Source organism: Dasypus novemcinctus, chromosome 13, assembly GCF_030445035.2.
Source record: "Dasypus novemcinctus isolate mDasNov1 chromosome 13, mDasNov1.1.hap2, whole genome shotgun sequence".
Classification (NCBI taxonomy): domain Eukaryota; kingdom Metazoa; phylum Chordata; class Mammalia; order Cingulata; family Dasypodidae; genus Dasypus; species Dasypus novemcinctus.
In genome coordinates, this window is record NC_080685.1 from 38016724 (window position 1) to 38029095 (window position 12372).

The 12372-nt window shown below is 42.4% G+C and overlaps 2 protein-coding genes across 2 annotated transcripts in view; both read right to left on the reverse strand.

The window, feature by feature from the left end:
- LOC101428943 (intelectin-2) overlaps positions 1 to 12372 on the reverse strand; it is a 399980-nt gene that overhangs the window by 108102 nt on the left and 279506 nt on the right. The gene's annotated exons all lie outside the window — the stretch shown is intronic.
- On the reverse strand, positions 748 to 7812 carry CD48 (CD48 molecule; the record flags this gene model as incomplete). The annotated part of the gene is made up of 3 exons (XM_058309310.1): positions 748 to 1016; positions 3089 to 3352; positions 7494 to 7812. Coding segments are annotated over 3 exons (663 nt in total), but the record flags the coding sequence as incomplete, so codon positions are not given.

A 12372-nucleotide genomic window follows, 5' to 3' on the forward strand; every position in this document is an offset into this window, starting at 1 on the left:
GGAGGGGGAATAAAGCTCCCCTTGAAAGACTTGGAGGACCCTTCTTATGTGGCAAAGTTGCATCATCAGTTCTGGGGAAGTAAGCCTGGCCCAATATTCCAAGGAAACCAAATGGGTGCTTTCTTCAAAAGGGCTGGAAAGTTGAGGCCAGCAGACCAGGAAAGCTTGGGAGAGCTGAAACCCCAGGAGGTTTAACATGGATGTTGGAGGAAGAGTTAGAGGTGAACTCTGATCCCAGGATATTCTCCATTGTATCTTTTTTTTTTTTTTTTTTTTTGGGTACTGGGGTCAGGGAATGAACCTGGAAAGTCATATATGGGAAGCCAGCACTCAACCACTGAGCCACATCAGCTCTCCTCAGTTGGTTTTCTCATTTGTTTGTTGTTTGTTTTTGTTTTTAGGAGGCACCGGGGACCAAACCAGGGACCTCCCATGTGGGAAGCAGGAGCTCATGCTTGAGTCATTTCCACTCCCCACTGTTGTATCTTTATGTTCCTATTTGTCCATGCTGGCAGAGCAGATTCTGTCTAATAGATTTAGGGCAACTTTGATAATCATAGCAAATGTTTATTTAAATAAGAAAGAAAACACTTGTATTCCCATCTCATTTTTTGGTGGGAAGAACAAATACGTATCTTTGTATATCTATCTATCTATCTATCTGTCTGTCTGTCTGTCTGTCTATCTATCTATCTCTATCTCTGCATGTGTGTATTGAGAAACAATTAGGGAATATAAAATAAAATATTAACAATGTTTGAAAAAAGTTTATTTGAAAATCCTTAGATTTTCAATATCACACACTCTCAACAACACATTTTCCTCCATCTTATATAGCCAGAGCTCCTGTCTGGTTTAACTGTCATATAAATGGTTGCTGATGAAAGCAAGATCTTGTAGCCTTGAAGTTTCATTCTTGAGTTATAAGAGTTCATCCTAGGTAAACAGAAGGCCAAGAACAAATGGCATTATAACCACTAGCCAAGTTGCAACCGAAGAAACACCAGATGATCGAGCTGAAAGAACAAGAAAAACACAAATTCTTAGGTGCCTTGGTTTTGGGAAGGAGTGGGGGTGGTGCTGGACACAGACCTGGTAGTAGAGCAGGGGACGGAGTTTGCCTCCCTGGATCTGGCCACAGTGGTCCCAGGGCATCCTTTCCCTCATAAGAACTCAATCTCTCCAGCTGTAAAGTATAAAGAGTGCCCAAATCCCTTAAATATCACTGGCTTAGCTAGGTACTTGAAAGTTACCTTGACATATCTGTGGGATATAATCACTCCCCTATACCAGACATCAATAAGTTAGGGCAGAGCTTCAGGTATAGATAGATGACTATTTTATGCCTTGCACTGCTGACTTTAGAGAAAAAGGACTACTTCCTTGTTTCTCTACATCACTCACAAGCTGTACCAACTAGGAGATGGAGAGGAAGTTTAGAAAAAAAAGGGATAAAAGAGTGAAAAAATAAAGAAAAATGGATGGAAGGAAGGAAAGAAGGAAAGAAGGAAGGAAGGAAAGAAGGAAGGAAGGAAGGAAGGAAGGAAGGAAGGAAGGAAGGAAGGAAGGAAGGAAGGAAGGAAGGAAGGAAGGAAGGAAGGAAGGAAGGAAGGAAGGAAGGAAGGAAGGAAGGAAGGAAGGGAAGGGAAGGAGAAAAGAAAAAGGGAAAATGGAACAAGTAATAAAATGGAGAGGAGAGATTTCGGGTGCTTTTCTAGGGTGTTTCGGGGTAACTAAAAAAGGAAAAGATGGGTTTAGCCCTTTCAAAAAAAATGGATGTATTATTGCTTTCATCCTTCCTACAGCCTCATTTTATGAAGAACAGGAATTGTGCCTCCTCCTTCTTCTGGGTCTCAGGATGTGATGTCCACATGTGGTTTTGGAACCCCCCAGCCAAACTGTAGTCTCATGGTTAGACACCAAAAATAACTGTCACATTGGGTCTGTGATAACAGGAGAACAGGGACTATATAGAGAGGCCAGAAGGGACATGGCTGATTGGTTAGGAAGAATACAGAAGAACATCAAGTTTTTATCATCCATGTGTAGGAGCAGAGGTAAAGAAATCAGTACAGGTGGGAGGGTAGACTGGGTCCAGAAGGACCAGAGGAAGCAATAACTCTGGAAGTCATGATCCCTGATGACTGGGCATGGCAGGCAAATATCAGCCAGCACCACAGGTGCGAGTTGTTTGGTAGAATTTATATACCCGAGATGTGATTTCAAGGGTGTAGGGGAGCACAGAGCCCAGAATGCTAGAGATAGTGAGGCAAATTTATTAAGGGGTCCCCTAAACCCCTAGTGTCTCCAGAGCTCAAGCCTGAGCCTAATTTAACTACTATTCATTGGGGACTTGTCAAATGACAGGTACTATGCTAGATAAGTCAAACATATTGTCTCGTTTAATCCTCCTTATAACCCCATGATAAAAACTAGTATTTTGTCTTTTATTTAAGAAGGAAACAAATTTGAAATTGTCCAGTCAGTGACAACCCAGGATTAGCTCCAGGTGTGACTGATTCTAAACCCTGTGATCTTACCTACCCTAATTTGGGATCCCTGTAGGCCTGATCTAGAGCCAGGAGTGATGCTCAAGTGAGGGCCTCCTCCCAGGAGACACAGATGAATCTGAAATGTGAAACCCAAAGGTGCCTTTCTAAACTTTCAAGGAGCAGAGAGTCTCTACCCAAGGATAAGGCTTTCACCAGGAACACCTCTATGCACCTCTTCAGCATTGTCTGGATTGTTCTCCCAAACTCTGATGTGACAGGCCACTTATCCTTTTCCTCCCTGCTCATCCAGGTGTCTCAGATGTCCGACAATTACCCTGGCCTCAGATTTTAGACCGTGCATTGTGAGAGCAGGAGGCCCATCAGAGATCTGAAGCCAACTGCCCTTTGCATGTGAGGTCACCGAGATCACCAAAGGCAAGGTGTGCAGCTTTCCCATGTCTACCAGATGCTGTGGGGTTCTCCACCAGGGTCTATGGAGAGACCAAGTAGGACCTCTCCACTTTTCTTCCTTCACGGGACAATGAATCACCCTGTGCCCACCTCATTTCTCCCTCTCCTTCATGGATATTTCTTACCCAGAGTACAGGGCAGAGTGAAGTAGACTGTGTCATTCCTGCTGCTCACAGGATTTCTGACTTGGCAGGTAAAATACTTAGAATAGTTTTCTGGCGTAAGGGTGATTTCAAGCACGCTGTTCTGGAGCTCCTTTGGAAAGGGTCCTGAATCTCCAAACCAGGTGTAGTTTACAGAAGAATCCTCAATCGCACAAGACAGTTTTATGTGACAGCTGTTATTTTCTTCACGTCGCTCAATTTTTATAACAAGATTGGGTAGAGGGTCTGCAAAGAGAAACTATGGTAAATTATGAGATAATGAATTTATGCATTTATGAGGCATTTATTTATGCTGCAAAAGTTTAACCAACAAAGTACAAAGGGACCTGGGGAGGGCTGGGGTCCCCAAGTACAGATAATGATGGAAAAAGGTCCCTACAGAGGGAGGCAGTGAGCATTTTTCACTTCAGGAGGCTTCAAAAGCTACTCCCTTGGAGGTAAAGCTAAGCTGAATCCAGGAGGGGGAGCCAGAGTCAAATACATGCACCCAGGAACAAAACAGGGTTTTGACCTGTGAGTCAGAGAGAACAGCAGTCTTGGAGGACAGATCTGCTGGGTTCAAACTGGGTGTCCCAACTGCGCAGGGTCTCTTCTCTAGCAATGGCCCATCGCTGGTGGCTTGGCCTTCTATTCTTCAAGATTTCTTTGACTTAGTCTCTCAGGCTCAGATTCAGTGAGAGTCCCAGGATAAGAGGTACCAGCCCTTACATGGCAAAGCACTTTGTACAACCACCAGGGGACATCTCATCTTCCTGGACTCTGGCAGTGCTACTGAGAACCTCATGTCAGCAGTGATGAGCAGCACTGAGTCTGTCTGTTAACTTTGGTATACCAGTGTCTAGCACATGCCTGCCTCATAGCAGATACTCTATCAATATCTGATAAAATGAAGAATGAATGAATAGAATGAATGGATGAACGAATGAACAAATTGTGAAGGAAGCAGTTATGTGATAGGAAGGATAAAACACTAGTTTTGGAGTGAGACCAGTCTGGATTCTGGACTTGGATCTGGTGGAGTGACACTGGAGGAACTTTCTTTCTTTCTTTCCCTCATCTGTAAAACAACCCTACTCCGCAGTGTTAGCAAGATAAAATTGCACTGGCCATGGAGAAAAGCTTTACCAAAGTGCAAGTGTTTTATATGTGTTAGAGCTCATATATTATCACTGCAGTTGTTCCACTATTGAATTAAAAGTGAAGTAATATGTCCAGTGTCTATCCTTCCTTGGCTAGGGCTAGGTTTTCCAAAAATCCTCTGGGATCTTTCCATTCTGCTCAGGGGTAAAGTGCCTATGGAATTAATGTGGCTCAGATTCAAATGTGGCAGAAGTTGTAAACATGTGGAGGGGCTATAAAAGCTCCATCAGTGTGACCTCCTGAACGCTTAACTCCATCTCTGCAAAACCTTCTCAGCTTGCTGGACTACACCCGCACACTATAATGGAGCAATATTTATTCCACTTTTCACCATTTCCTGTGTTCTAACCTCATAGCTTATACTCCTTCCTCATTTCCCACGGTGACAGCACAGAACTAGACAATTTGTGAGTGTAGTGTATTGAGTCAGATGGGGTGTTCTGGCTCTAAGATCTTCATTTTGAGCTATCAGAAAAGCCTAGGCTGACTTGAAGGACAATTCCTCCCCCAGAAACCATCCTCTGGTTCTTACCCCCAGGCAGAATGTACTGAAAGCTAGCCTGGATTATGGATTTTTAAATACTCAGAAAATTGGCAAACTGGTTATGAATGGAGGAATTGAGGAGGTAGTGGGGCCTCTGGCCTCTTAGCTAAGACCATCTTGTGGGACCTGAATATATACAATATTATATATTTGAACTGTATTTTTAAAATATTTTTTCATTATCTACTTTGATCCTCGTAACACCCTAAAAGGTAGATATAATTATTCTCATTATATGATAAGAAACCCAATGCTCTGAGAAGAACACCTATCTTAGATGTCTGCCTTGCCCTTCTTTAATAATTTCCCACTCCAACCCTAAGGAGACCTCCCTAGGAACCATGTTTCTGCTTTATATAATCCAATCCTTTGGGCCATAAATGCTTGAACCAGGTACACATACCTGAACCAAGCTGGGCCAATCAGGTTCTCTCTCTTGAGAATTTAACTGAGACGTACAAAAGTCTAGCCTTTGAGAGATATTTTGTGTAAACAAGAACCCTCAGTCTTGTTGTCCATAGATTCTAGAATTCTTGGCCAGTGTTAAGATTTCCATTATCTTCACTTTAGCCATTCCTGACTCTTTTAAACTTCTTGACTTGCTTTAAATAGCATTTAAAGAGGTACTTAAAAATAATCACGGTTTTTGTTTTTGTTTTTTTTGCTAAAGAAACATTGAATTGGTTTCTGTTCATTGCCATAAAAAATCCTTACCTAATATAGGCCCAGAGATGTGAAGATCTTTGTCCTCAGTCACAGAGCTGGTAAGTGGCTAACCTAAGTTTTGAACCCAGCTCTGACTCCAATATAATGCCTTTATGTTTCTTCCATAGACACTGGTTAGGAGGGAGCTATGAGCGGAAGTAGTGAACGACTAAGTTTTTATCCAACCCATTCTGAAAGGTTAAAAAAAAGCCCTATGTGATGGTTAATTTCACAGGTCATCCGGCTAGGATGTGGTGTCTAGTTGTTTGGTCAAACAAGAGCTGGCCTGATTGTTACTCTGAGGGTATTTCATGGGTGGATTTGCATTTATTGTCAATTGATTGCATCTATGGCTGATTGTATCTACACCCAGCAAAGAAGATTGCCCTCAGCCGTGAGGGGAGGCTCCTCATCCGATCAGTTGGAGGTTATAAAGCCAGAACTAAGGGTTTCAGAAGTCAGCAAGAAGAATCCCTGCCTCTACTTCAGGTAGCCAACTTCTCATGGTGATTTCAACCTCACCTTCTTTGGACTTCCCAATTTTTGACCTGCTCTACAGAATTCAGACTTGCCAATCCCCACAAATGCATCAGCCAATTCCTATAATAAATATCTGAATATTACATATATATACATACATATATTATATACAAAGAAAGATTTTATTACATCCTGTCAGTTCTGTTTCTCTGGAGAACCCAACACAGATTTTGATACCAAAAGTGATTCTTGAGAAATAGAGTCTTAAGGATGAGATTTCTTAGTTGGTTTTGGGGCTTTTAGAATTGGTTCTCCAATTTGATTAGATATAAAGGCACTAATGACTCTTTCTCCAATGATCAAAAGGGCACTACTAACCCATGGCATGAATTTGCAATAGAGGTATGCAAATATCACCATTGGCTATTCCTACTCAAGTGCTTTTAAGGCGAGACTCTGAGTAACAGTGTAGTGGCACTTAGCAGATTTTTGTGAAGGTAAAAATTATAATGATGTGGCTGGTCATTTCTAATTATACTGGATAAAACTGTTTAAAAAGAGGGGCAGGGGTGAGCTCTGGTTTTCAAATTCCCAGCTCAAGTGCTACATGAATGACATGAAAGTTTTCGTGTTTGCCTTAAAAGAATCTCTTATTGCTTACAGCCGTGGACTTGATATTTCTGAAAACCAAATGCAGAGACTCATCATGTAAGTAGCTGAATTATAACACAAATTGAATTCTCAACTTTGCAGGTTATCTGCTGTTAAAGTGAGGGCATTAGTTGGGAAGGAATGGGATCCTGAAAATTGAAATTGAAACATATGGGTTGATTATGATGATGGTGGGGACACTGAACCCTTAAATTCTTCTGAGTCTTCTTTGCCAGATAAACCTATAACAGTCTTCCCTGAGGAATCAGTCTGCCCACCTGAGTCTGAAGAGATTTACCCTGCTTTGTCTAATAACCCTGAAATCGCCTCCCCTGAGGAAACAGCCTTCATATCTCCATCTGATATTAACACTGTTTCACCAGATGAAATTATAATGGAATCCCTTGAGGTAGTTGACTTGCAAGGCACAGTTCCCCATAGCTCCTGCCTTCTTCCACCCATCCTTTATCTCTTCTTTCTTTTTCAAGTCTGAGGAAGTCTTTGTTCAGAAATATAATTAAGATGAGCTCAGAACTGATTTGTGTTGATAGATAGGATAGAATGAAGGGAATAGAGAGGAAACCATCTCTACTGTTTTCTTTCTCTCCACACCATAGTCTCACTAACTGCATAAGAGATTTTAGCTGTCCCAGGGCTATTATTTTTGGGGTCTTCTGGCTGATTCTCAAGTAGAATAGGATCTAGGAGAAATGAATCAAGCCTGTTCCAAGGTTTTACTCTCCTCCTCCCAGATAGCGTCCCCATGAACGTAAGGAAGTCATCCAGTGGTTCACCAGGGACCCTCAGCAGGGAAGCAGGGTGGACCTTTTGACTCCTCTTACTCACCAAACACTTGCAATGAGATGTCCCTTTCGTCCTCATTCCCAGCTTCATGCAACACTTTCAAGAGGTAGATACTGCTGTCTTCTTTCTTTACATCAAAGATGCTTAAGCTGCCACTTGAAGAATCAAGGTTGACCCTGCCCTTAAATTTAGACCCAAAATATGTAGGTTTCTTCAAGCCTGAATCCAATTCTACAATTTTCTGGCCCTTGGAATAATACCAGTTTAGTTGACTGTAGTCACAAGGCAATTGTTGCAAGATGTTTAGGCTCACGTTGCTGCCAGAGACCGCAATCACCTCGTGTGCTGAATGAGCTGCCAAAGAGAATCAGAAAGAGACCCATCTTAAAGAATGTAGTGTGGTGCAGGGGTCCAAGCTTTGAGGATTTCTGCTTGGGAGCAGCAAGTTTAATCTTCTTCAGAGGGTAGAGCCCCTAGTTGATCAGGAATTCAGAAAAAGTTGTAGCTTACTAAGTGGGCAAGGAAGTATATGGTGTTGCATACAAACCACCTAGTTCTGCCCAAGACAATAAAAAAGGAAACTGAGGCTGGTCCTGGCTCTCTCATACTAATACTCTCATACTAATAGATTATAAAATAAAGTGATGAAAAGCCATGTCTCCTCTCTGGGCTTGTGTTTCCTCTCTGTTCAATTTAGTGGGCTACGTTAATGGGAGGCGGCAGGATTCTTGGTGCCGTTTCTTCCATTAATGTGGAAGGACAGAGAGAGAAGTAAGTATTTCCAATATAATATCTTAATTCCTATAATAAAGATAAGCACAGAGTGCTATGGCAATGTACCCTTTTCCAGAGTATCAGGTATGGAGGAAATATTAAGATCTTTTTGGAGGAGATGATTACTGAGGTGAGTCAAGGGATAATTAAAAGCTAATATTTCTTAAGGACCACATGTCAGGCATTATTTTAGGCACTTGGGAGCCATCAATGAACCAAATAGCAAAGGCTCTGCCTTCATAAAGCTTACATTTGAATGGGGTAAAAAGACAGTAAGCAATAAATAAATACATTATATAGTGAGTTAGGAGGAGATAATTAGTATGGCAAAAGAGAAAACATGGAATAGGGTAAGGGAACTCAGGAGCATGGGTAGGGGATGGGGTTGAGGTAAGACATCCTTTATAAGGTGATGATTAGGCCTCATTTGAATAAATACTTGAAGGAAGACAGGGAAGGAACTATTAATAAGCAGATATCTGGGGGTCTAGGGTAAGAATGGCCTAGGCAGAGGGTAGAGGTAGGGCAAAGCTCCTCAGGTGGGAGTGTGGTTGCCTGTCTGAGCAACAGCAAGGAAGCCATGGTGGATGGTGTGGGGTAAGCAAGGAGAATGGTGGTAAGAGACACAGTCAGAAAGGGAATTGGAATTGGAAAAGTGGAAAAGGTACTTCAACTTTACAGGTAATATTTTACCTTGTTAAAAATTTTTCCCTTTAAAAATGGCTCAGACATCACGGGTGCATTTATAATTAATTTAGAAACAAGTGATTTAGAATATAAGAAAGTAGAGACCATGTGTAAACCATCTTTTGACACAATTTGGATCAGAGGCAGATTTACAGTGAAACTAATGAAGCTGAAAGTTCAGGGTCCCTTTTCTGGCCTTGAAGGGGGTCCTAGCAATGTGTTTGTGTACTCACATATTTTTAAACACAATTAGATACAATCTTTCCACTCCAACATTCTTTCATCACTCTTCCCCTTGTATTGAATGGCATTGGAGTTGTGGGCATTTTGGGGATTTGGCTAAGGGGAATAGAATTAGGGAATGTTTAATGTTCCCCAAAATTCACATCCTCCTGGAACCTCAGAATGTAATCTTTTTTTTTTAAATTATTATTTATTTATTTATTTTAATTTATTTTGTAAAAATATTACATTAAAAAAAATATATGAGGACCCCTTCAACCCCACCACCTCCACCCCACCACTCCCCCCCCAGCAACACTCATTCCCATCATCATGACACATCCATTGCACTTGGTAAGTACGTCTCTGGGCACCTCTGCACCTCATGGTCAATGGTCCACATCATGGCCCATACTTTCCCCCATTCCATCCAGTGGGCCCTGTGAGGATTTACAATGTCCGGTGATTGCCCCTGAAGCACCATCCAGGGAAACTCTAAGTCCCAAAGGCGCCTCCACATCTCATCTCTTCCTGCCATTCCCCATACCCACTAGCCACCATGTCCACTTTTCCCACTCCAATGCCACCTTTTCTCTGTGGACATTGGATTGGTTGTGTCCATTGCACCTCTATGTCAAGAGGAGGCTCAGATTCCTCAAGGATACTGGATGCAATCCTCTCGCTTTCAGTTGTAGGCACTCTAGGCTCCATGGTGTGGTGGTTGTCCTTCTTCAACTCCATCTTAGCTGAGTGAGGTGAGTCCAATAAATCAGATTGTAGGTGCTGGAGTCTGTTGAGGCTCAGGGCCTGGCTATCACATTGTCAGTCCAGAGATTCAGATCCCCTAAATATATCTTAAACCCCGACACCAACTACAACTCCAGCACAGTAGCATGAAAGTCTTAAGAAGAGAGATCCCATCTGAGTCCAGATTCATCACGCATAAACACCAGCTCCAAAGAAGGGCCATCTGACATGGCAGTTAACCCCATCTGCCATGACCATAGCACCCATAGGCCTCTTTAGCCCTCAAAGGAACCAATACCTGGGGGTTGTATCTACTTTATCTGTCTCTTAGACTCTGCTCAGTTGTGCATAAGGGCAATCCTTCTGACAGCCTCCAGACTCTTTTTTAGAGACTCGTAGCCATATAAACTCATTTCTCCTTTCCATTTCCCCCTTAGATTAGGTCAAACAGCATTTTAAAGTCATGTTATTTTATGTAGACAGGGATATCAGAATGTAATCTTATTTGCAACCATCATCTTTGCAGATGTAATTAGATAGGTTAAGATGAGGTCCTACTGGGTTATGGTAAGCCCTGAATACCATGACTGGTATCCTTTTATCCCAACACAGAGAAACACAGGGAAGAAGGCCACATGATGACAGAGGCCGAGACTGGAATGATGCAACTACAACTACAAGCCAAGAAGCACCAAGGATTGCTGGCAACCACCAGAAGCTAGCAAGAGGCAAGGAAGGATCCTCCCCTAGAGCCTCAGAAGGACCATGGCCCTGCCAACTCCTTGATTTCAGACTCCCAGTCTCCAGAACTGAGAGAGAATAACTTTCTGTTGTTTTAAGCCTCCAGTTTGTGGGACTTTGCTATGGCAGACATGGGAAACTAATATAGGCTTAGTGAGACATCGTTACGTGGCTCACGGACTCTGCCATGTAGAATTACTGCTAGCCACTTCAGTGACAAAATGGCACCCAAGAATTCTGCCGCCTTCTGCTCTGACACAGCTAACCTGAGGGGCAGGGTCTGCTGGCGTGTTACAGTAGGAATGCGACATAAAGCTCTTCACCAGCAGTAGGTGGGAAGTAGGGAAGAAACAAGGTTTGAAGTATATGGGAGCCAGAGCTGTTCTGTGGCTAAGTATCATGGAAGTATTCAGGCAGTGAATTAATAAAAATAGTATGTTATTTTTCTGGCATTCATGATATTTGTAGTATTAGTTAGCTTTTTAAAACTTGTAATTCATTGGAATTTCTTTCCCATCTGTGGCATATTAATATTATTTATGAATTCCAAAATGAGATATTGATTATGTTTGTAAACTGGTCTGTTCTTCTGGGCATGGTACCCTTTGACTGATTTAAATTCAAAGGCTTTAAGTTTACTTGATTAAAGCAAGATTAGGGCTTTGATTCAACCTCATCATTAAGGCCTACAGGGTTGAATCCCAACCCCCTTGGTGGGCTATATAAGCGGACACACAGTCAAGAAGACAAAGGGGTAGAGAGATAGCTCCATAGATGCCAGAGAAGAGGACTTTGTCAGCTTTGATCCTAAGGCCCCAGAAAGGGAGCTGCGCCATTTACCTGATAGTTTGCAACTGAAGAGAACAGAGCAGCTGACACTATGCCAGCTTACAGCTGAGATGTACAGAAGAAGCTGGGCCCATGGAGCCTCAAGAGGAAAGTGGCAGGTTGAATCCTCACAGACATTGCCCATTATCTTGCTTCAACATGTAGCAACAGATTTTGGTGAGGAAGTACCTCTTATGGTACCTTGAGTTGGATTCTTTAGGGCCTTATAACTATAAGCTTCTACCCCAAATAAATACCCTTTGCAAAAGCCAATGGATTTCTGGTACTTCGCAGAAAGTCAGCCCTTTGGCTGACTAATACACCAGTCTAACGAAATTCGCCTTTGTTCCTATTTGAATTTGCAGCTTTCTTCTTTTCCTTCATGATATCCCAAATTGTATAAGCTATAGGCTCTTAAAAACTACATTGGTTAAGGCAAGGAGAAAGAAAAGATGATAGTTAAAAGATACAAGATGAAAGGAGGATTATTGACATTTTAGTGGAGATTTTTATTTTCCTAATGTATAATATATTTGTGTACTTTTTCCATTTTTAAATGAAGCTGATAAAATCTTGATTTGCTTTCCTAACAATTCTGTCTTTTAGAAAGTAAGGGGGGAAGTGGACTTGGCTCAATGGATGGAGTGTCTGCCTACCACATGGTCAGGCCTCCTGACCCCTGTGGTGAGGTGGCTTACACGCAGTGCTGATGTGCGCAAGGTGTGCCATGCCTCGCAGGGATGTCCCCCAGGTAGGGGAGCCCCACGCACAAGAAGTGCGCCCCATAAGGAGAGCCACCCCTCATGAAAGGAAGTCCTGCCTGCCCAGAAGTGGCACCACACACACGGAGAGCTGATGCAGCAAGATGACACAGCAAAAAGAGACGCATTCCTAGTGCCACTGACAAGATTACAAGCAGGCA